Raw genomic sequence first — 25,084 nt, 5'->3', positions numbered from 1 at the left:
TCACCATATATATATATATGGTGTGTGTGTGTGTATAAAATAGAGAACTTTAAAATAATTATATAAGAACACTGTTTAAACAGTCACCATCATTCAGAGATCAGTTCATTCAGGGAAAGGAAAAAATTAGTTGAATAATCTATATTTTGAACATCTCAGTTCTATTAAAACTGTCAACTTAGTTGCTATATGTAAACACACCCCAGATTTTATAACAAATAATTAGAAGTCTCTATTCTAAATTATATTTGTGGATAACAGCTCATTTTAGTCAGAAAATAATTATTGCAGCCCTTGAAGTTTGAACAACTACATAACTAAAGTTGCAATTCTACATTTATGAAATAACTGGGTGTACAAATGAATTGGTTCAAGTATACAGTGATTGGTTAAAGGGTCCAAGAACACAGTCCATTTGCCCCTGCTGGAAAGTCTGAGTAGTATCCTAAGTTATTTATCAAAGACTTCAATATGTGAGCCATGAGGCTTGTGACAGATACATATTTTTGAAATAAAATTAAAATGGCTTTGATACCTGTAGAACAGTTTTATGTGTTTGGAAAGATACTTCCTTTGCTCATTCTAGAGCAAATCCTACTTTACAAAAAAATTGACTTTAAAGGAAAATAATTTTGAATGGTCATGTTGGTGTCAGCCCAACATTTTATACTTGAGAGAGACTTTGGAGATAAGGTGGTTGATGGATAAAAGGTTAGTCAAAAACACTGTCTCTGACTCTCATTCCAGGCCTCTTTCTGTAGCACATGGCTTCTTTGCACTCCATGTTTAGGATCACTGCTGTTTCTTCAGAGTATATATTTTAGAGGTAGAAATTCGAGGTGTAGATGATTATCTTATTAACAGAAACTGCAGTCCTCTGCCCTTCTCTTTTCTATTTGGATTTAAAGTTCCCAGTCATATAATTGTAACTGCATTAGATGCTTTAGAAAATTTAACAGGAAAATATTTTATGTAGAAATTTAAAAACTATGCATGAATGGCAAAATCCAATAAAATAACACATTTTCTATATACGTTATAAAACAATTTTAAAAAGGGCTGGCTTGATAGTAAAAGAGTGGCTCAAATTATCAAACTGAATATGTAATATAGCTACAGATACAGAATATTTTCCAAGTACACTTGGATATGTGCCTGCTGCCAGGGTTCTCAAACCGTGTGTCAAGGTTCCCAGGGTGCTACAGGTAGTAATTCATAGGGGCACAGGATATTTTTAAAATGTAGAGAAAATACAGAGGCATCTATTGGATACTATGTGAACTATCACAGATAAGCTGTTTGGACTTTACTAAATAAAATTGAGTTTGATATTTCCTTTGTGTTTAAGAATTCCGTGAAGCAATTATCGAGCCATCAACGGTGCCTTAATCAAAGAAAATTTGGAAAATTTTGGCCTAGAGTATATTTGTTTTAAAATTACCCTGATTTTTTTTAACCTGGATGTTATTGTTGTTCAACTATTATACTGTTAACCACAGAACAGAGTAACTAAATTTATTTTCCGTTTGACAGTGCTATATATTATATTATGAAGATAATCAATTATTTGTCTATACCAATTGATTCCTTTGTCAATATGATTTCAAGCATTCAATATTTGGTCTATTTGTTTTGATTTAATTAATGCAATCTCAAGTAGGCAACTACAAATGGAGAGATACTTTGAAGGAGAGAGCCTATACTTGGGATCAGATTTTAGCTCATTTTGATGCTTTGATTGTCCTCATGCAAGTTACCAAGCTTCAGTTTCCTCATTAGTACAACAGTGTAATAAGATCCATTCTACTGAATTGTTGCAAAGATCAAACAAGATTACATAAGAATTGGTGCCTAACATAGTGCCTGTCTTATTATGTTACTTCTAAATGATAGAGACTGAGATAATACAGTACAAGCAAAATATAGATCCTGTTTCAAAAAGAAAAAAGGATTTTAAAACCACACCTAGCATTTGATTATATTTCATCACTCACTCTCTTTGAGTGAGGATCAAACTCACTCTGCCGTACATGAATGAGGCTTCCTCTGACTGAGGAAAATAACTGTTTACAGAAAAGTGGCAGAGTGCTGATGAAAACATTGGTTTAATACAAACTTAACCTTACCTGTTTTTATTATAATCACCAAGTTTTAAACTTTTTCTTTTTTTTTTGAGATAGTCTCACTGTTACCCAGACTGGACTGCAGTGGTGTGATTTCGGCTCACTGCAACCTCCACCTCCCGGTTCAAGAGATTCCCCTGCCTTAGCCTCCCGAATAGCTGGGATTACAGGCATGCACCACCACGGCCAGCTAATTTTTCTATTTTTTTAGAGATGGCATTTTGCTGTGTTGTCCAGGCTGGTCTTAAACTCCTGACCTCAGATGATCCACCCACCTCGGCCTCTCAAAGTGCTGAGATCACAGTCATGAGCCATCGCGACTGGCCAGTTTTAAACTTTTTCTGTTATTGTTTTTTACTTTTCCTCTTATCAGAGCTCATGTTGGAAAAGGTCATATGAGTTTTAGAAAATGTATAGTCACTTTTTTGGCTGTATAAAACTAGAAATATATTCACATACTCATTCTGCATTTTTAACACATTGATTAATTTTTCAGAAATGTGCTAAATAAAATAACGATATAAAGTTACTGATTGAAATATTTAATTGCCTTATGAGATTAGCTTAAATAAACAGAAGTCGATGAACCAAGCTTAATAAACTTAAAATATGCTATATTTATTCTTCATCAGTTTTCTGAACAGTATTTCCGTTTCCAATAAAAAGGGAAACTCTCAGTTAATTAGTTCTTCATACACCACAATAAAATTAATGTTCAGGAGTTAAATGCCATAAACTTCCTCAGGCATATTTGCTGATGTGTTCCTGTTTTTAGTTAATGTCACATGTTTCATTGTTTAATGGGAGTATCACGTGGGTTCCATTATGTCTCTCTCATGCAAAGGGTCCATGTGTCTGGCATTTTAGGAGACTGCATGCTACTTTCTGATTTAATTGTGTCAGCTCTGTCAGCTGACATATAGGTTATTGACAGTGAGTGATGAAACAATCACCAAATTGCAAGCTGAAAACCATTGACCTGGTATGTTTTTATTAAACTGACAAAATAGGAAATGTGTTGTCAAGATCACACGCATTAGGTTCTTTGTAAATAAGCCGAGAGAAGAGGATATAATCATGTCTTTAGGCTTCTGGTTTTTGTTTGTTTGTTTATTTTTTGAGATGGAGTCTTGCTGTGTCACCCTGGTTGAAGTGCAGAGTGTCATGAACTTGGCTCACTGCAATCTTTATCTCTTGGGTTCAAGCGATTCTCCTGCCCCAGCCTCCAAAGTAGCTGGGATTACAGGTATCCGCCACCATGCCTGGCTAACTTTTTAAAATTTTTAGTAGACACAGGGTTTCGCCATGTTGGCCAGGCTGCTTTCAAACTTCTGATCTCAAGTGATCTACCTACCTTGGCCTCCTGAAGTGTTAGGATTACAAGCGTGAGCCGCCACGCCCAGCCATCTTCTGTGTTTTGTGTGTTAGAATTATTGTGACCAGTTCTTACCCTCTCCTCAGCCCTCCCAAAACTTTATAAACTAATGACTTTGGGAGATCCTGATTTAGTTGTAAAGATTTATATTTGTAAAGTATTGTTTTGGTACCTGAATGGCCAATCATTTACATTCCCTTTTGAGGTAGTTATATTAGTGGTTTAAAAATATGAAATGATTGAAAAATAAAGAGAACCAGGGTCAAAAATGTGTACAACAGTCCATAATTACGTGGTGGCAGTCATCCACTTCTCATGAGAGGCCATTAAAGTGTGCCTTTTGATAAAACATGGGGTTGATATTATTTCCTTAGTATTACTGAAAAAGGGAGATGTCTTTGTTGTGGCAGTCACAGTATTATAACTTGACATAAAAATAATAGCTTATACTGTACTTTAGTATTTATTAAATATTGCCACATAATTGATTTTAATCATCATAACTCTGTGAGATGATAACTGATCTATATCAGTAACTAGCATTTAATCCAGCTTCCTCCCCACCCCAACATATGCACACTGCCACCACCAAAATACATACGCGCAAACAAAAAAGCAAAGACTCTTTCTTTGATAAATTTCTCGGAGTTTATTATGCCACAACTATAGCTTTTCTTTCAATCCGTGTCGTTTGCTTTTCAACAGTTAAGAATGTAAGAGTGTCATTCAGTTTAAAACTAAAGCCCATTCAGCTCAGTATTCTCTTTTTGACATGATTTTTCTCCTTGACAATGTATATACATGAAATGGAAAGAGTGGCTAATGGCACTCTGTGCTGTCAGCCAAAAGGCTTCCAAATATGGTGTTACCATATGAATTTGTCATAGCTGAGCCTAACTCTTAGACTTTTAAATTTTTGTTTTTTGTTGCCACTCCAAGAATGAAATTTCATCTTAGTAGCAGGCTAAGTTCATCAACCTGAAGTGTAAACCCAGGAGAACTATATATTATCGTATCTGGATAAACGTAACTGTTCTGATACTGTACAATAGTAATCTCCAGTAAACATGTTCCAAAACTCCACTAGAAGGCAAACTTACAAGATTGATTGGAAAGTATGGAAGAAGAGAAATATTTAGTAAAACAAGCTAAGATAACATTTTGTTTCAAACTCTACAATAGATACATATTTTCCATAAGGACTGAAATATTCATGATCTTGGAATGTTATGTGGAATAGGATGCTGCATTAATTTGGATACAGGTTTAGCTGCTATGAAAGGCCAAAGTAATACTAGCTTAAATATGATAAAATAGTATTTTTTACTTGCCTAATAATCTAAGTATTTCTTATATGGTAATTCCATGATATCCAGTCTCAGGCTTACTCTCTTACTGATTATCCTGCTTTCCACAAATTGTAGCTTACATCTTGTGGTCTTAGAGATCTTATCCAGCTGCCATTCCCATATCCCAGCCAGTGAAAAGAGAAAAGTCAGGTGAGAAAGAACTATAGCAACTTTTTAGACGGCACTATTTCCCTAATAATTGATTTTGGCTCTGTTTTCAAAGAGTATGCTTAAACTTTTCTTAAATCTGTTTATATACTCAGCACCCTTCACATTTTTTTCTAATATATTAAAGGTAGCACTTGCTGATTGCAAAAACCTCCAATATGGAGAATTACAGAAAACAAACTAAAAGTTATCTGCCTACACTCACACACTCCTATAATTCCACTACCCAGACGTAATTACGATTAATTTTGTTCATGTATTTCCAGAGCGAAGTATACCTATAAATAAGAATCCATTATATATGTATGTATAAAATATTTAGACATAGATATGTAATATGTAGCAAAATAGCCTCTCTGTGTATTGTAATATACATAATATGATACATATACTATATATGTATACTGTATGTACATATACTACATTTATGATATGCACTGTATAATATATAATGTACTTGAGGATATATGCTATATAGACTACAAAGTACTTAAATGCATGAAAAATATAGATGTCTCCTTCCTTCATATGTTCAGACCTAAATTATTGTATAACATATTTCCTTATGATATGTGCATTATATTTTATTTGGTTTCCCTGCTAATGGACATTTAAGTATGTCTACAGCATTTACAGTTTCAAACCACGCTACAATGAATATTTTTGTATGCACATATTGCCCCAAATGAATTTTTCATGTAACCAGTTCCATTTCTAGTGTGTGATATTTTACTTTAGTTTGTTTCTTTCTGAACATTTTGCACCTGAGAGTTTGCCTCTAAATTCTGGTGATTTTTGAGGTTGTTAATGGAGAATTTAAAACTTCCAAAATGGAGTGGTCCAACTTATCTATGAATTAGCATTCGTAAAACTTGTAATTGGAAACTAATTGTCTGGCTTTAATAAATTCTATCCTAAAAAAAAAATAAATGAAACAAGGGATCAGAAAACCTTAGTAGTCACAGTCCCATTTCATATATTCTGTGCCCTTTGGCAAGTCGTCTTCCTTTCTGTGTTTTAACTTTTTCATCTTTCAGGCAACCACAGTAATGTCTGCTCTATGTGCTTCATAAGGAGATTATAAAATTTAAATGGGATGGTATATGCATTTCTAAAGAAGTCAAATTATTGTATAAATGTAAAATATCATTATTCAATAAACATATACTCCTATTTTGAAAATTGTTAAGTATGTCATAATGATAAGGATTTCTGGAGTTTTTCTATTTTAGGTAACTATGCCTCTGACCATTCGAGACATTTATATTATTTTTTTTTTCATTTTTATTCATCTTAATGACAACATTTAACTTCTAGAGGCTTAACATTTATTGTTTTGGTGGGAATCTCTAGGGCAACAATCATCCCAAATGTGTATCACATAGGCTTACCATTATCATGATTTAAGAAGCTTCCCGTTCTCACCTGCAAACTGCAGACCATGGATACACTCAAGGAGGTACATGATGTCAGTCAAAAGCCCTGCTAAGAGAGAAAAGTGGCATGACTATAAAGGGTGTCAACAAATTAAATGGTTGCTATGCCTTAATATTAAAAGTAGGAAATAAAAGAGAAATTGCATTTAATTTGGTCTTAAGTGGCTTATGTGAATGCCCCTCTTCCAAATTTCCAATACTTGAAACATTTTGGATGAATTTTCTCTGGATCATTCATTTGTTTATAGGACACAGAGGCAAAATGTCGACATAGCATTCTAAGATAGAGCTGGATGTAAAAGCAGTTCCTTAATTAATGATTCTTTTTAAGCAGCTTAAAATGAGTTATTGTGCAATATCTTAAATGATGCCTTAGCAGTCAGGCGGGAATATAGAAGGAAAAGGAGACATTTTTGATTCATTGTCACCTTTTCAGGGATACTCAGAATTCTTAGATAATTAATCCAAGAATTTTTATTGATAATCACATTCTCCAATTTATGGGCAAGGAGATGAAGAACAATGCTGTATTTTTTATATGCAAAAAGGTCTTCCCATTCTGAGAGGTGGTTCTTCAATAGTTCATAAATTAATCGTTCTAAACTAGTCGACTAGATAACTATTAAATTAAGTAGGATAAAGTTTTCATTTGCTATGCTACATTCGAAGTCATAAAAATATATTTTATTTTTAAAAATCTCTTATTGAAAATAGCCTGTGACAAAGCAGTTAAGAACTAACAATTACCTTATAATATCTTATTTTAAAATATATAGTTAAACAAGAGTGAATTTATTCATTTAACTTTCTCAGATATAATTTATATGAAATATTCTTATTCATTATTCTATGAAATTTAATACAAAATATTAGCATTTCTCATAAAAAGTTTCAAACATTAAAGTCATATTATACTATTCTAGCAAATCCAAAAAGGCTTTAAGATTTTCTGCATTTAGAAACTCCTTCACCTTTACTTGTGTGAAGCATATCAGTTGTTCTTGGTTGCTCAAGATGCTGTAGGAGAATTTGTTATAAATGTAACTACTTATAATGAGAGGAAAAGTATAGCTGAGCTTTTTGCCATAAGGAAACGGATTTCATCTTGGTTGGATTTAAGAAAGTATAAAATGATGGGAAACAATCACAATGAAGATTGCTTTTGTTTTTATTATATATTTATATGTAACATCTTTTCTGGTAGATACCATGACCAAGCTCAGGTGCTTTAATGAAATCATAGTAAAAAAATTCTTGCCGGTCAACAGAAATCATTTTGAGGCTTTGGAAGTGCATATTACTTACTTTTCATATCCAAGAGGATAAAATTTTTTATAAAATCAAAATTGACAAAAGAGATAAATTATGGAATTTTAAAAGAATTATTACTACAGAAAAATATCTTACAAGAGATTATTTTATTCCTTAACTACCTTTTCTTGGTCCTAATTTTCTCCTACCCCTAAATTCTTGGCCTCTCTGTTCCCTTTCATTATCTATTCTTCCTTTTAACATTTGCAAACGAACATAGTATTTGTTTGAAAAACAAGTACTATGCAATAGTGTGCAAAACAACTAATTTGTTACTTATTTGTATAATTATTGTCTTATAATCTGTTTTTTAAATAAATCTTGAGCTTTTGATATGCCAAGTTATCTCTTGTGTTTGATATTTGTTAATTTCTTAAGTGAATTCTTCCTTCATTTATTCAGTGAATAAACATTTTAATAGCCTGAAGTGTCTCAGGTATTATGCTAGGGACAGGGGATTTAAAAATGAGTAAGACACAATTCCTCCCTTTAGAATGCTAGTAGTGTAGCTGGGGAGAATGGGATTGCTATGGTCTGAATGTTTATTTTCCCCAAAAATTCATATGTGGATATCCTCAAGTTCAAGTTAATAGGAGGTGGGTCTTTTGAGGAAGTGATTAGGTCATGAGAGCAAAGTCCTTATAGGAGTGGCCCCAGAGAGCTGCCATGATCTCTCTGCAATGTGAGAACACAGAAAGAACACACCATTTATTAATCAAAAAATGGGCCTTCATTCAATATAGAATTTGCTGGTGGCCTTGTTTGGGCTTCCCAGCCTCCAGAAGTATGCGAAACAAATGTTTGTAGTTTATAAGCTATCCAGTTTATGGTACTTTGTTGTATCTGCCCAAACAGACAAAGTAAGGATATAAGCAGTTGTAATATGATAGAGATATGCATCATATTTTAAGAGAAGTTTTAGGAAAAAAATTACTTTAAATCCAAGAGTATTGAAGTATCAGGGAAGGGTTCTTAGTGTGAGGGCTCTCAAATCAACCTAAAGGATAAAGGCAACTATATAATTGAAGTGATTGGGGTGAAAGGATACAGACAGACTATTCCAAGCAGAAAAAAAGCCTGAAGACCAGAAAGCAAGAGATAAAATAGGGTGGACATGGACCTATAAACAGTTTAGTGTTAAGAATAATGTATATGCAAAAAACTAGCTAGGCATGGTGGCATGTACCTGTAGTCCCAGCTACTCAGGAGGCTGAGGCAGGAGAATCACTTGAACCCAGGAGGTATAGGTTGCAGTGAGCTGAGACCATGCCACTGCATTTTAGCCTGGCAACAGAGCGAGACTCCATCTAAAAAAAAAAGAAAAAAAAATCCAATAATGTATCTGATAGGAAGTGACAACTGAGTAGTACTTTGAGGATATGAGACTAATTCAGGGAAATATGTGTGGACGTATATGCTACAGGAGCCAGAAAACCACTGAAGGGCCATGCATCTATCTGTACATCCATCCATCCATTCATCTATATCCATTCATCCATCCATATATCCATGTGAAGGCATGCTTTTCTTATTCATTGTCAAGTTTTCAGCCCCTAACCTGTAGCATATAATTAAGAAATACTTATTATACTTTAAATACAAGGATGAATACTACTGATTGCCTGCATTGAATGCTACTAGAAACTAGATAGAGAATGAATTTCTTTAGCAGAAGACCAGAGCCTGGGAGACTGAATGAGAGGCTGTTATAGTAGAAAGAAATGTAAACCTGGGCATTGAAAGGAAAAGATCTTCATGATTTATTGGCCATGGAGGGTAAAAGGGATGAAGAAATCAAGGTTACTTTCATATTTATAGTCTGGGTGACTGTCACGAAGTGATATAAGAATACAAGGAATAGAAGCAGGTTTTGGAAGAAAGATGATAAATTACATTTTGTACATGCGAAGATTGAGTTTTTTGTGGAACAGCTAGGGAGACTTGCTCAAAAAACCAGTAGGAGAGATCTAGGCTACGGTCACTGATTTGGAATATATTAGTTTGTGTATGGTTGCTGAACCATGAGATTGGGTAAGATCATTCAGATAAAGTGAATAGAAGAAGAAAAACCAAGCGCCAAGGATTAGACCCCAAGGAGTACCAATATTTAAGGGATAGATGAAGGAAGGTAGACCAGTCTGCTGCAGAAACAAATAATACTGCTCATGAACAAGGTGTAAGGAGAACCAACTGTTTTAAGAAAAGCCAAGGGAGTGTGTATAATTAGAGAAGAAGAGAATCATTAACAGAGTCAGCTGTTGCAGATATATGTTCACTAAAATTTGGCAGTTCAGAGGTCATTAGTAAATTTATAAAGCATTTCCCCAAAAATATATGGACTGAGAGCTAAAGCATAGGAGGATTTAAGATTTCACTAGTTTTTAACAATTTAGGTGAGAGAAAATAGAAAGTGGTTTTAGGAGGGGTTTCATAGTCTAGATAGTTCATTGCTTTTTAGGATAGGAGGTAATTGTGCATATATTTAAAGACAGGATTATGTACAGATTTCTTACTTTGGTATTTGAGGTCGTTGATAGACTATAATCAGCCTTCTAAATAATGATTGCTACTAGATGAAATGGGTTCTACTACAGGCTAGTTCCTGAAGAATTTTGCTTCCTCATTTCTGTGACCCTGTTGTACTTCTTACTTTGGGGCTCATTTTTTTTTAACTGAGTATCTACTCTATGCTAGGCATTTCATCTCATAGACTTCTCATCTTTTCTACTTTGTATTTTATATTCAAGGCCTAACTCAATCTTAGCCCCTCCACTGATTCTTTCCCCAGTGATCCAACTTATATACATTTTTTTCTCTGGTAATTACTGCATATATTCATTTGACTCCAATTGTATAGTTTTGCTTCATTTCACTTTCCATATTTATATGTCTTACTTTCATAACTGAATGTGTCTTGAAGACAGGGATTGTACCTTTTAGTCCCTGTGTTCTCCACATAGTAAAAGTTTGATACATGTTAATTGAATGGAAATTAGGTGAATATATTATGAAAATTGAAGTGTACATTTACATAATACTTTAAAAGAAGTCTGTGTGTTCTAAAATTTAATGTTTTCCTTATTAAAATAGTAATGGTAGGACCTGGCTAGTTCAGTCGGTAGAGCATGGGACTCTTAAAGTAGTAATGACTCTAGTAATGATTAACCTTGGGATAATCCTGGGCAGTTTAAAAAATATTATAGAATGAGAATAATTTATACCCTAATGAATTGTTGTGAAGATTAAAAGTAATTTTATACATTTTCATATATTTATGTCTTCATGGATGTATGTATGTGTATATGCATATGTAAAATATTTCCAGAGTGCCAAAAGGCAACAAATAATAGCTTCCCTCATTTCAAACCAGTGGGAGAACAAGTAATTATTCAAAAAGCATGTTGGAATAATTAAATATTTGGAGAAACAATATTTCTTTCTTAAATCATATACCAAAATAAAACTTCAAACGTTAAAAAAATTTTTTTTCTCACATATTTTCTTTTCTCTTTTACTTCATCCAATCAGTTATCAAGTGTTTCTGCCAAAGCTATTCCCTGCTCTCCACTGAATTACTGCAATAGTTTTAACATGTCTTTCTCCAGTCTCTGCCTCTTCCAATTGATCTGTGCCTTGCCACAAAACTGAAATATCTGGAACACAAATAATAGCAAAAAATATTACTTTCCTGCTTAAAACCTTTCAGTGACTTAACATTGCCTTCAAAGGAAAACATAAGGCTCTTCAAGATTTGAGCTCTGCTTGCTTCTTCAGCTGGATGATTCGCCATTCCCTTTCTGCAACAGAAACACTGGGGGTAATGAAAATATCCCTGGATATAGGGGTAAATATCAGATAGTTGTTATTGTTAGTCCTATGAATGGCAGGGGGCTCCCGCAAGCAGAAGGCACCCACCAATTTCTCTGTCAGCCCATTACATGAAAGAAAGCAACATGAGATGAAAGAAAGAAGTTTTCTTCCAAAGTTCCATCCACAGTGTCCTTATTAACTTCATTTTGTCCTTGGCTTCTATAAAGCCTCCTCCACCTGGAAATGAGAGTGGTAAGAACAGGGTACTTTCAGTACCAATCTGAGAAGGTTTTTGATAAGAGCAACCCTTGTTGCACTAAAAGGTGCCTGCTTACTGTTGACTCTCTAACATTTATAATACATGGAAAGGAGGTGGTAAAATGATCCTGAAGTATAATTTGGTAGTGAAAGTGGCCATCTTTTAAGAGACAACTCAACAAATACAATTCCTTTACTGTTTCTTTCAGGTTGAGTCTTTTCTTTCAGGTTTCCAGAATACCTTTTATACTCTTGTACTTTGCTTATTGTATATTTGGATTAGTGTACATGGTGAATCCTCCTCACTTGATTCAGACTGGGACAGGGATTGTATGTGTGTATGTCAGAGGAGGGGTTAATTTTCATATTTCCCAGCACCTAGAGAAGGCAATCTGATATTTGTCAAGAAGGCCAAACAAAAACAAACCAAAAAAAAAATATATATATATATATATATGAAAGGCTAATAAAGGAATGAGTCTCCATATTCCAGCAAAGATAATGCCATAAAACTTTCCAGAACTTTTGTATCAGTTCAGTAGATGAAAGAGTATGTGTTGTTGACTCTTGTTAAAACCACATCTGCATTTCACATTTTTCTTCATCCTAATTAATCTTGTTGGAAAAATTGTTTTTCTTAGGCTATGTTAGATAATATAGAAATGAATTCTTCATAGTATGACTGGAGATAATTAACATCTAAATATTCATAACTTTAATCATGATGCAATTGAATGCTTGTTAAAGAGTTAATACTAGCTGTATCATTTGTGTCAATAGACACTGTGAGCTACATTGTATTCTGAAAACAGTAGACTAACATGCCTCCGTATACTTTTTAGCTTTTTGAAAATTTTTAGTTTTGAGCTAGAATTTTCCACTTGGTCTTGAAATAAGAAGAAAATTAATTTTGGAAAGCCTTAGGGAAAAATTGTTCAAATGGTTAAAACCTAGAGAAGAGTAGAAGAAATTAATTTTAACTAGTTGAAAGTCAATTTGCATAACTTACACATGGTTGAACTTTAAAAGTCAAAGTTTTCCATTATCTGATTTTTTACTAAATATGTACCTCATGAGGTATTTACAAAATAAACCTGTTGTAATTTTTTTTAGTACAGTTAATTGAGGAATGGCACAAATAGATGACAGTATTTACTTCAGTAAAAGCTTTTTTCATTTTACAGCAGCTCATGTATTTTTCCTTTGCCATTAAGAATGCCCCCTGACCTTGTTTGTGAAGCTTTATAGATTCTGTGTCCACTGTAGAACACTGACACATCCATGTAATATATTTTGAATTTTTTAAATTGAGAGTTAAATTGCTGTATTGGAAATCTTCACAGGTATTTTATTGGTATTTATTTTGTTGTAACTTGGAGCATACTTCAGCCAAACTAGTTCTTGATAATCCTGGTTTGACAAAATGGTGACAAGGTAGAAACATGCTTTAAGTTAATTGTATTTATGTGTTGGCTGAACATTGTTGACATAGCGTAGTGCTATTGGACATAATCCTTTTGAAATTAGTTGACATATTGGTTATATTTGCATATTTGAAACTATATATGAGTAAAGATACATAATAACTGTAGTAGTCATTTAAATCCCTGCTGCCAATCTTTTGTTTTTCCAATTCACTTAAATATCAAATACATTGACATATGGCCATATATGGCAAAGATATTACATGAGTTTGTTATGGCTGCTATAACAAAATACCACAGACTGAGTGGCTTGAACAACAGAAACTTATTTTTTTCACAGCTCTGTATGCTACATAGCTGAGATCAGAGTGTTGGAAGCATAGATGACCACCTTCTCTCTATGCCCACACCTGGTCATGCCAGAGTCTATTTTGTTTGTGTCCTAATCTGTTATGCTTATAAGGACACCAGACACAATTTATTAAGTCACATGCATATGACTTAATTTTATCTTAAATTACCTCTTTAAAGGATCCATCTCCAAAAGTACTCACATTCTGAAGTACTGAGAGTAACAACTTAAACATATCAATTTGTCGGCAGACATAATTCAACCCACAACAAATATAAAAATTATTTAGTTTATATAAACGTTCACATACAGGCATACTTCATTTTATTGTGCTTCACTTTAGTGTGTTTCACACAGATTGCATTTTTTACAAATTGAAGGTTTATAGCTATTCTGCATAGAGCAAGTCTATCTGCACCATTTTTCTGGCAGCATGTGCTCACTTCATGTCTCTTTGTCATATTTTGATAATTTTTGCAATATTTCAAACTTCAATATTTTTAGATGTTATGGTGACCTGCGATCAATGATCTTTGCTATTATAATTGTAATTGTTTTGGGGTGCCATAAACTGTACCCACATAAGTTGGAAAACTTGGCTGGGCGCAATGCCTCACACCTGTAATCCCAGCACTTTGGGAGGCCGAGGCGGGCGAATCATGAGTTCAAGAAATCGAGACCATCCTGGCCAACATGGGGAAACCCCATCTCTACTAAAAAATACAAAAATTAGCTGGGCATGGTGGGTCGCGTCTGTAGTCCTAGCTACTCAGGAGGCTGAGGCAGGAGAATTGCTTGAACCAGGGAGGCGGAGGTTGCAGTGAGCCGAGATTGCGCCACTGCACTCCAGCCTGGCACCTGGTGACAGAGCGAGACTGTCTCAAAAAAAAAANAAAAAAAAAAAAAAAAAAAAAAAAAAAAAAAAAAAAGATGGGAAACAAAAAAACGTGTGTTTTCTGACTGCTTCACCAACTGGTCATTCTCCTCTCTTCCTTCCTCTCCTTGGGCCTCCCAATTTTCTGAGACAAAATCATATTGAAATTAGGCTAGTTAATAACCCAACAATGGCAACTCAGTGTTCAAGTGAGTTGAAAAGAATCATTCCACATCCATCACTTTAAATAAGAAGCTAGAAATGATTAAGCTTGGTGTCAAAAGTTGATGTAGGCTGAAAGCTAGACCTCTTGTACCAGACAGACAAGTTGCAAATGCAAAGGAAAAGTTCTTAAAGGAAATTTAAAATGCTATGCCAGTGAACACACAGATAATAAGAAAGTGAAACAGCCTTATTGTTGAGTTGCGGAAAGTTTGAGTGGTTGAGATAGAAGATCAAACCAGCCAGAACATTCCCTTAAGCCAAAGCCTAATCCAGAGTGAGGACCTATAACTCTCTTTAACTCTCTGAAGGCTGAGATAAGAAAGCTGCAGAAGAAAAGTTTGATATTAGGGAGGTTGGTTCAGAAAGCCATCTACCTGACATAAAAGTGCAAGGTGAAGCAGCAAGTGCTGATGTAAAAGTTGCAGCAAATTATCCAGAAGATTTGGCTAAGGTCATTGATGCAAAAGTGCCTACACTAACCAACAGATTTACAAGGTAGGTAAAACAGCCTTCTACTGGTAGAAGATGCCATCCAGGACTTTCATAACTAAAGAGGACAAGTCAACACCTGGCTTCAAACGACAAACCTGACTCTTAGGAGCCAAATTTCATTTACCATTTTTAAAATCTTAGGGCTTTTAATAATTAAGATAAGTCTGCCCTGCCTGTGCTCGATAAATGGAACAGCAAAAGCCTAAATGACAGGACATCTGTTTACAGCTTAATTTACTGAATATTTTAAGCCCACTAGAGAGACCTACTGCTCAGAAAAAAAATATTTCTTTCAAAATATTACTGCTCGTTGACATTTCTTCTAGTCACCCAAGAACTCTGCTGGAAATGTACAAGGAGATAGATCTTGTTTTCATGCCTGCTAACACAACATTTGTTCTACAGCCAATGAGTCAAGGAGTAATATCACTGCCATAGTGATTCCACTAATGGATCTGGAAAAGGTAAATATTGAAAATTTCCTAGAAAAGATTTACAATTATTATAAATGCTAATAAGAATAATTTACAATTATAAATGCCATGATTGATGGGAGGAGGTCAAAATACCAAGATTAACAGGATTTGAAAGAATTTGATTTTAACCCTCGTAGATGACTCTGAGGGGCTCAAGACATCAGTGGAGGAGATAATTGCAGATATGTTAGAAGTACCAGAACTAGAATTAGAAATGGATCTTGAAGATGTGACGTAATTGCTGCAATCTCACGATAAAACGAATGAATGAGGAGTTTCTCCTTATGAGCGAGCAAAGAAAATGGTTTCTTGAAATGAATTCTATTCCTGGTGAAGATGATGGAGCATTATTAAAATGATAACAAAGGATTGAGAACATTAAATAAACTTAGTTGATGAAGCAGTGGCAGGGTTTGATAGAAGTTCTACTATAAATAAAGAAGAGTAAGGTAGATAAAGAACATTATACCTCATGCCTATAATCTCAGCACTTTGGGAGGCCGAGGCAGTGGATTGCTTGAGACTAGGAGTTCAAGTCCAGCCTGGTCAATATACAAAACCCTGTCTCTACAAAATATTAGCTGGTTGTGATGGTGTAGGCATGTGGCCTCAGCTACCCAAGAGGCTGAGGTGAGGAGATTGCCTGAGCCCAGGAAGTCAAGGCTGCCGTGAGTAATGTTTGTGCCACTGCACTCTAGCATTCCTCAGAGTCAGACCCTGTCTCAAAAAACAAAAACAAAAAATAAATAAATAAAAGAAGACGAAGAAGAGGAGACAAGAAAACAAAGGAATTCTCCTTCCCACAGCCACCCTTATCCCTTCAACAGTCGCCATCCTGATCAGTCAGCAGCCACCAACATCAAGCAAGACCTTTAACCAGTGAAAAGATTACAGCTCGCTAAAGGCTCAAATGATAGCATTTTTTAGCAATAGAGTATTTTTTGATTAAGGTATGTATATTATTTTTTTAGACATAATGCTCTTGCACACTTAATGAACTATAGTTTTGTCTAAACATGACTTATTGCACTGTGAAACAAAAACAGTGTACAAAACTTGCTTTATTGTGATACTTGCTTTATTATGGTGGTTGGAACCAAACCTACAATATCTCCAAGATATTCCTGTGTATACATGTATTTACACACATATAATATGGCATGAGTAAAACATAATAGCTATTTATATATATATATATATATATATATGTGCATATCCAGAGGAAAGATAATTTATGTTAATTTCATTAATACACATTCATTAATTTAGGAAATAAAAAGATTCTAACATGCATATTTTTTAATTTTATGGAATAATCTGTATTATAAGTAATGAGCTTTAAATGTACACATAATTTGATATTAATAATTAGATGCTAATAATGTAAAAGTATCCAAAGCATCTGCAGGTGTTTTGTTAAATTTAAGAGTTAAACAAATTTAGGAATATGTCTTTGTCTCTAGGATGGAGAACCAAGTGATCTTTAATACTTACTATACTTAACCTCTTTAATGTTACTTCTTAAAACTTCATTTCTTGTCCATTGCCTTTTCATACCCAGATCTCAAGACTGGAGTATAAAAGGTTTCCCAACTCCTGTCTTCAATCTCTTCTCTCTCTACTTTATTCTACCATCTGTTATTTAAATTGTTTTTTCTCTACATTCCTTTAGCATGTCATACTCCTTCTTTGATGCATTTCAGCCTACCTAAAAGATCTTTCCTCCCCTTCACCTGCAAATTTTCAAGGCCAAGCTCACTATTATTTTCATCTTTAGCTATTCTCTTAAGATTGAAGTCTGGATTACTTCTCCCTTACCTCCTGTAGCGCCTACTGATAATCGTCAATACTACTCAAATAAGCACTTAATTAGAAAAGACAGAAATGTAGTAAATGCAGACTAAGTTTTGTTTTGTCTCACATAGCACCCAGCAGAATTCTGTTCATGATAAATGTTAAAGTGCTTATTAACTGGTTCATTTACAACAGTGAAAATAAATAATATAAAATGGATTTTCACTGTGAAGACTACCACAGCCTCTACAATTTTGCTTTTGTTAATTTTAAGATTATGTATTCTAAGTTAGGAATACAAATGAATTATGTAGTTTTAAGCATTTAAATTGTCAATTCTAATGTTCATACTATAGTAGTATTTGCAATTTTAACTAGTTTGCATGAATTTAGCTTTTAAATATTTAAACGTCCTTTTATAAAATTGGATAACATTTTGAAGATTAAATACTAAAAATATGAAATGATAAAGCACTATCATGTAATATCAGTTGTCCCTTCTCTCTCCTGTATCATAGGTTTTTGTCTCTATTTTCTGAATCTTACTCATTAGCATACAAGCACGGTGTAATTTTTTCCACATATATACTTTCTTATAAAGTTTCCTTTATCACACAAGTTTCACTAGCTACTGTAAAACACCTCAGTGTAATTTTCTGTTCTAGCACTTCTCAAACTCTAATATGCATACAAATAATCTAGGACTCTTGTTAAAACTTAAATTCTGATTCAGATGCTATGTTTCATACTTTAATAAATTAGCCCAAAACTTGTTGTGGCTTAAAACAACAAACACGTACTTGGACACAGCCATGCTGGGTACCTACCTCTGGCTCAGGATCTTTGCCACTGCCGTCAAGGTATTGGCCTTGAATGCAGTCATCTCTAGGCTTGACCTGGGGAGAATTTGTTCCAAACTCTTGTCATTAACTGTTGGCATGTCTCATTTCTTTGCTTGCTATTGGCCAAAAATATCTGTCCTTTGCTATGTGAGTCTTTCTATAGAGCAGATCACAACCTAGCTCCTTGCTTCAACAGAGAGGATAAGGGCGAGCAAGACAGCCAAAATACTTTTGTAACTTAATCTCAAAAGTAAAATCTTATTATGTTAGCCATATTCTGTGCATTAGAAGGCAATTACCAGATTCAGGCCACACTAAAAGAGAGGGGATTACATAGGGTATAAATACCAGGGAGTGGGAGTCATTGGAGCTTCTATCTTAGGGGCTGCCTGCACAGTAGCTTTAGGGTGGGTTCTAAAAATGTGCATTTCTAAGAAACTCATAGGTGATGCCAATGCTCCTCATCTACAATATTGCATTGAAAAGCAAGGGTCTACACTTCCTGCCTCCAGTTCTTTTCTTTGATCATCCTCTGTTGATCACTCTTTCTGATTAGGCTTTCTCACCCTCCACTCCACTGAAACCATCATTGTTGCAGTTACTAGTGACCTCCACATTATTAAATCGAGCACTCAAAAAAAATAAATAAATAATAACAGTCACTGTCTGAAAGTCTTTCTTTACTTGGCTTCTGCAATACCAAATTTACATTTCTTCTCAGTCTTTTCTGCTAGTTACCTATCTCCCTGACTATAAATGTTAGTACACCCCACAGTCCAGTTTTTTTGGAGCTCTTTTTTTTTTTGTCTACGGTTAACTCCTAACTGGTCTCATCAAAGTTGACAGCTTAAATTCCAGATACATGCTAACCACTCTCAAGTATGTATCTTCTATGAGGACTTTTCCTCTAAAATTTTAATGTGTTTATCATGTCTCTAATAAATTCCTCAACTTTGGATATCTAATCGTAATTTCAAACTGAAAATATCTAAAACAGAACTCTTTGTTCCTTTCCCCAACACCACCCTTTAGGCCCCGCCTGGCAGTCTGGCTTTTAGCCTGTGTTTACAAACCAGTCCATACTACCACTCCTCAGACAGTTTAGTGAAAAACTTGGAAGTCATCCTTGAGCCTTCTCTTACTCTCATTAGTAACAGTCATTAAGTTTTACCGGATGTAACATTTAAATATCACTTGAGTCTCTGCCTTATTCTCCATCCCCATGTCACCACCCTAGTCCAGACCATTATTACCTTTTATACAGATTTCTGCATCTGTTTACTAGTTGATTACAACTCTCAACCTCCAACTTAAGTGATTTTACACAACTCATCTGTTTTCCATTTTCATGACTTCCTTTATCCTATGGGATAAAGTTTAGATTATTTAATATTTACAAAAAGCATACATAATCTGGCATCTGACTCCCTCCCCAACCCCATATATCTCACTTCCCTACCTCCTCTCTACACTTAAGCTGTACAGTGACCGACTGGGCTATGACTAAGACTTCCATTTGATTATTCATGAAAATTGTTTCCCTGCCTGAAACACTCTTTCTTCCCTTCTTTGTCTAGCTAACTATAATTCAATTCAAGCTTCAGCTTAAACATGACTTTTTCCTGGAGGCTATGTTTGAGCTATCAGACTAGGTTTGGGACACCCACAGTGTAGTACATATCATTATGTTCTTCCTGTCTTAACTGTCATTATATTTTATACTAATCATTTAATTATCTTTTTCTCCTATTGAACTCTAAGTTATTGGAAGGCCAGATCCACAGAAGTAGATCCACAGAAGTAGACGCCTAAAAAATAAGCTGGGAGGCTGTCTTTAGAATAAAAGTGCAAAAAATTTTATATGCCCAGATGCACACACAAACAAATACACACGCTGGGGTATAAAAGTGAATATTCATTTATAACAGGAAATCACATCAAATTAAGAAAACTGGTAAATATAAAAATATATGACAAACATAAAAATCTAGTGAACATACTGCAAGAGACCATTTTCAAAAGCCCTAAGTTTAAGCTTCATTAAAGTCCCAGTAAATTCACATCTGCATATTAATCTTTTCCAAAGCTTTATTTCTAGTGCCAAGAGGAGTGCTTAATGCATAGCAGGTACTCAATAAATGTTTTGGAATGAGTATATTAACTGAGTTATTTTAAGTTATATTTTTCATGCATGCAAGATTCAACAAGATTTTTATAAATCAGATTTCTACAAAATGTTTTATGTATTACAAAATTGTTCTTACCTCTATTATTTTCAGTTATTTGCTATAGTCATGTGTCAGTTGATAAATAATGTACATTGTTAGTTATATTTTTCAGCAAATCATTGGACCCTGTGCAACAGGTCTATTGTACCTCTTTGCTAATTAAGAAAAGCCTCTTGATTTGCATCAAAAATAAGCAGAATAATCTTCTCTATGTGCTTGTCTGTATGTTTGCATGTGTTCCTATATTTTTATAGGTCATATAACAATAAAACTTCAGGATTAATTTTGAATTACTATGTTTTTTAATAGATAAAAAACTTTTGGGGGAAGCGATTTATTTTCCACTTTCATTATGATATAGTTTTGTAATCATTTATTCCTGGATGATAAAGATGCCAATATGTCATATAACTTGAAAAACACATAAACTATTTTCTTTATTGTTAATTTGTCTATAAGATATTATTTAAGAGATTATTTGAATCAAGACAGTAACATAGCATTTAAAAGATAAGCTACTTTGTTTAAATCTTTGGAGTTTAATTGGTTAAAAGTAGGTTAAGTTCCTTTGATCACAATACTGTAAATTCACTGAGGAGTTACTGTGCTCATATGAAAATTGTGCGTGTCTGTGTGTGCAAGCGCATGTGTGTTATAAAGTGCAGCCCTCTGATCAATGCTCACTTTCCCTCCCATTTTCCTAAATACATCATGAAAAAAGGATGAGGTTTCCGCCTTAATTGCTTGTGCCTTTTATTCACATTCCTCTCTCAGCCAGAATTGTGAAAAGAGTGTTAGTAAAAGGCTGCACAATAGAGCTTTTCATTAGGCCTCAGCAAGGCACACAAAAGAAGGCTTTTGGAAAGAGTGAATGCATGAGTTTAATTTGCAGGTGGAGAGTAGATAAAAGGTGCTGACGCCTCTATTATTCTCTTACTTAGGTGACCCTTACCCTGTTCAGCTGATCCCAACTACCATGGCAGCTGCTGCCGCAGCAACACCAGGCTTAGGCCCACTCCAACTGCAGGTAAGTCAGGAAACAATACAAAGGAGACAAAGGTTAAGTAAATATCGAAAACAGCAATTATGGTGTTAAAGCAAAATAAAACGGACTCGCGCTATTTGTCTCACACTTTCTGTTTTTAAATTTATTTGTACTGATTCTCAACCAAAAGTTGAGATAATTGATTTTCTTAATTTTTAGCCCCGTTTTCTGCACTAAACATAGCTTAGATCGTATTTCTTTTATTGCCAGTATGATTAAGAAAGTGAGCTGTAGTTTTGCTTTGATTACTGTGTGCCATAATTTTGTCACGGAATAGTCCTTATCAAGGTAAAAAGAACAAACAACAAAACAAAAACCCTGCAAAAGATATTCAGGCACTGGAGGAGCAAGGCAACTTAACAAAAATGCATTTAAAATTGTTGAGGATACTCAGTAGCATTGAAATGGTCTGTAGGTCTCTTTGTTCTTCTGTTAATGTGAGCTCAGTTGGGCAGGCGAGGAAACGTAGACCCAATAAGCTAGAGACCAACTAAGCACAACTTTATCCCAGTCATCCCAATTAAGACCTTTCTAGGCATGCAGAATACATATTCCTATAATCCGAGAATGTCAATGTTAATTTTACCAGACGTCCAAGTGATTTTAGAAACTTTGTCTGTGAGGTTGAAAAGAAAGTCAAGACAATTATAGTAACAGGTAGCTTTCATTAACTGTCTACATTTTTGAATCAACATCCCAGAAAACATTCCTTAGTTTCTGTCATTGTGGACCTTGTGATTATGCAATTAATGGGAATAGAAAATCATCTAATAATAGGATAACTCTCCTCTTGTGAGAAGTTTTATATGTTCATTAGCCTGAAAGACACAGTATGCCTGCCTATGAAGCCAGAAATAAAGCAGTTATACTTAATAAAACTAATTTTTATTCATGAAAACGTATTGTCATAATAGATGATCTTAGTGTATAAGGAAAATGTAGTTTTATATTGTAGCATCGAGAGACAGATACATCTGGTCTGCACATGGGTTTGTCAGAAGACCTGTTGGGTTTCTGAAAGTCCAGTTGAGTTTCACAGGAGGAACTACCAGTGTGAAAGCTGAGTCATACCGAGTTCTACAGAGGTTAATAATGTTCATTTCTATTCTACCTTTACTGTGAAGAACTACACTGTATCTGTTTTCTTTGAGCTGGAAACGCCTTGAGAAGTGTTGGAGCCATGGGGACAATGAAAGTAATGTAACATTTGTTACCCTTTGAAATGTATCTGGGGAATAACTAACATGAAAAAGTGATTGTAATCGGTAAAACTAAAAAGAATAGTGGAATTAGCAAGAGGGAATAATATCCAGCAACCGATTTAAATATAGGAATAGGAGTTTTAGAGATTTCGGATGTCGGTTTTCAAAGTAAAACATTCTTTGACCATTGGATTAGTGATGAGAGGAAGTGACGCCAGTTAGAGGCAACTCCTGTGTTCATTGCAGGACTCTCTTCGAAAGCAGCTATGTTAAGCAACAATCTAAACAATTTTTTCTGTAGAGACCGTATGAGAATATTTGAAGCTAATTTGTATTTTTATTCTTTATATATATTTTATATAATATTTTATATATATTTATATTTTATTCTTTATATTAAGATTATCTTAAGATATTAAAATATAAACAATTTGTCACCGAACAAGAGCGACTTTAGACACCAAACATATATGCTTACTTTAACTATAATTATATATGTAAATGGAATAAAGTTCCTTTCATAAAAGTGGTATTGTAACCATTAAAATTCATGAGTTTTAGAGCCTCAAATAATCAACACTGTAGTATAACAAGAGAATTAATAATCCAAAAGGTTTTCATGGAAAGCCATCAGCTACTATTAAAACACATCACATAAACATACGAACATAGAATTTTTTTTTTATTTTTGCAGTGAGAAATTAACTGTTACTCAGATGTAAACACATGCCCAAAGCATGTCATATCAGAGAACCTGGCTTTTCTTTGAAGTGGACTGACTCTCACTTTTGCTAGGGTGGTTATACCAACTCACTTTTCTACTTGTTCCTAACACAATATTCACAGACCCCTTGACCTTGACTTCAGCCTTTCCCAGAGCTGCAAAGGATGTCTGTTACTCTCCCTCTCCTTGCTTTAAAACAGCATCCAAATTCTTCTTTTTCTCCACAAGCCTGCCAAGATGGGTGAAAGCAAAGCTAACTACAATGCCTAGTCAGGTGTTTTATTATAAGCCTTACCCAAAATTCACCCCAATCTTTTAAACCTACTTTGGAGATGTTTCATCTCAGTAGAGTATAATATATGGGCCGGTTTTAATTTTCTCCAAACTCTGCTTTTAATTGCGCTCTGTTAAATCTCTATTTTCCATCTCTTAATAATACCTTGAATAGACTGCATCACATTCCAGTCCTTTCAGTTATTAAAATTCAGACCTGCTAGAAACTTTAATCTCATATCCAGTTCATATCTCACTGCTTCCCCTTCCATCGTTAGGCAAGAGTCCCAGCTCTAGAGACCAGAGGTAAGAAGGGTTCAGCTTACTCTTTTGCTTCTGCAGCTCAAATTTTGTTCCTGTGCAGATGTGGGTTTAGGAAGGTATGTCTGCCCTGAGATACCGTGGAGATAGTATATGTGTTATTTTCTTGTGTATTGAACAGGTTTCCTTGGCCTGTTAAGAAAGGGGTAGCAGGTCTGTTGATCTGTGCTTCCTATCCATTTTTTCTTTGGGGTGTCACCACTATTGGCTAGGAGCTGCATGAGTAGCATGACATGTGCCTTTGTTCATCCTCTATGCTCTTCCATGGAGAACCCTGGAGTCTTCTACTAAAGTCCTCTTCTGTGTCCTGTTAGTACTGTGATGACAGTGTATCACCATCCTCATCTCAGCCTGCAGCAAACACCTCACTGTTTTCCAGCAACCCACCCCCAGCTTTAGAAAACTTCAGAAGAGAAAACAGGCACTACTATATCTTTAGTTATGTAATACATCACCAAGCTGTACACTGTCTAGTTCTCCTAAGACCTTTCTTACCATACTACTGATGGAGGAGGAGTCCTTAGGATTTTAGCTCAACAAACAACCAGTTGAGGAACAACATTCAAGTTTTTGCTTTATTCTGGCTTCTCTAGCTTTTATGAATTCTGCCTTTTGGGTAAGGGAGGGAAGAACACTAAGAATCAAACCCCCCTGTAAAGCTGTTAACCCAATCTTCTCTCTCCTCAGGTCCCCCACCAAACATCAGCTCATATATATTGTGGGAATGGAAAGATGGGGTGGGGAGAACGAGAGACAGCGGTGAGAGACATTCACGAGCATTGATTGACATAGGGCCAGATCAGCTTGGTTTTAATAAGCAGAATATGGTTGGTGGTGTGGATGTTGTCTAGTACCAATTGCTGGTGTCTTTCTTTAGAACACTGAAGAGTTTTTGTTGTTGTTGGCTTGTTTACCTACTTGTTTTCTGTTTTTGTAATCTGTTCGTGTATGTTTTAAGTAGGTAGTGATAAGCTCACAGCTC

The 25,084-nt window shown here is 34.7% G+C and overlaps 1 protein-coding gene across 15 annotated transcripts in view; it reads left to right on the top strand.

Moving 5' to 3' along the window:
- The window catches only part of SOX5 (SRY-box transcription factor 5), a 1,018,145-nt gene that overhangs the window by 888,033 nt on the left and 105,028 nt on the right, over positions 1 to 25,084 (top strand). For all 15 annotated transcript variants that reach the window (XM_017522805.2, XM_017522797.2, XM_017522806.2 and 12 more), the window contains one exon: positions 21,479 to 21,564. In XM_017522805.2, coding sequence (XP_017378294.1) covers positions 21,479 to 21,564 — 86 coding nt within the window. The remainder of the gene's footprint in view (positions 1 to 21,478; positions 21,565 to 25,084) is intronic.

This window comes from Cebus imitator, unplaced genomic scaffold (genome assembly GCF_001604975.1).
Source record: "Cebus imitator isolate Cc_AM_T3 unplaced genomic scaffold, Cebus_imitator-1.0 Scaffold25, whole genome shotgun sequence".
In the NCBI taxonomy this organism is placed as follows: Eukaryota; Metazoa; Chordata; class Mammalia; order Primates; family Cebidae; genus Cebus; species Cebus imitator.
Note: the sequence above shows the minus strand (reverse complement) of the source record. Positions and strands in the feature narration are given on the sequence as shown.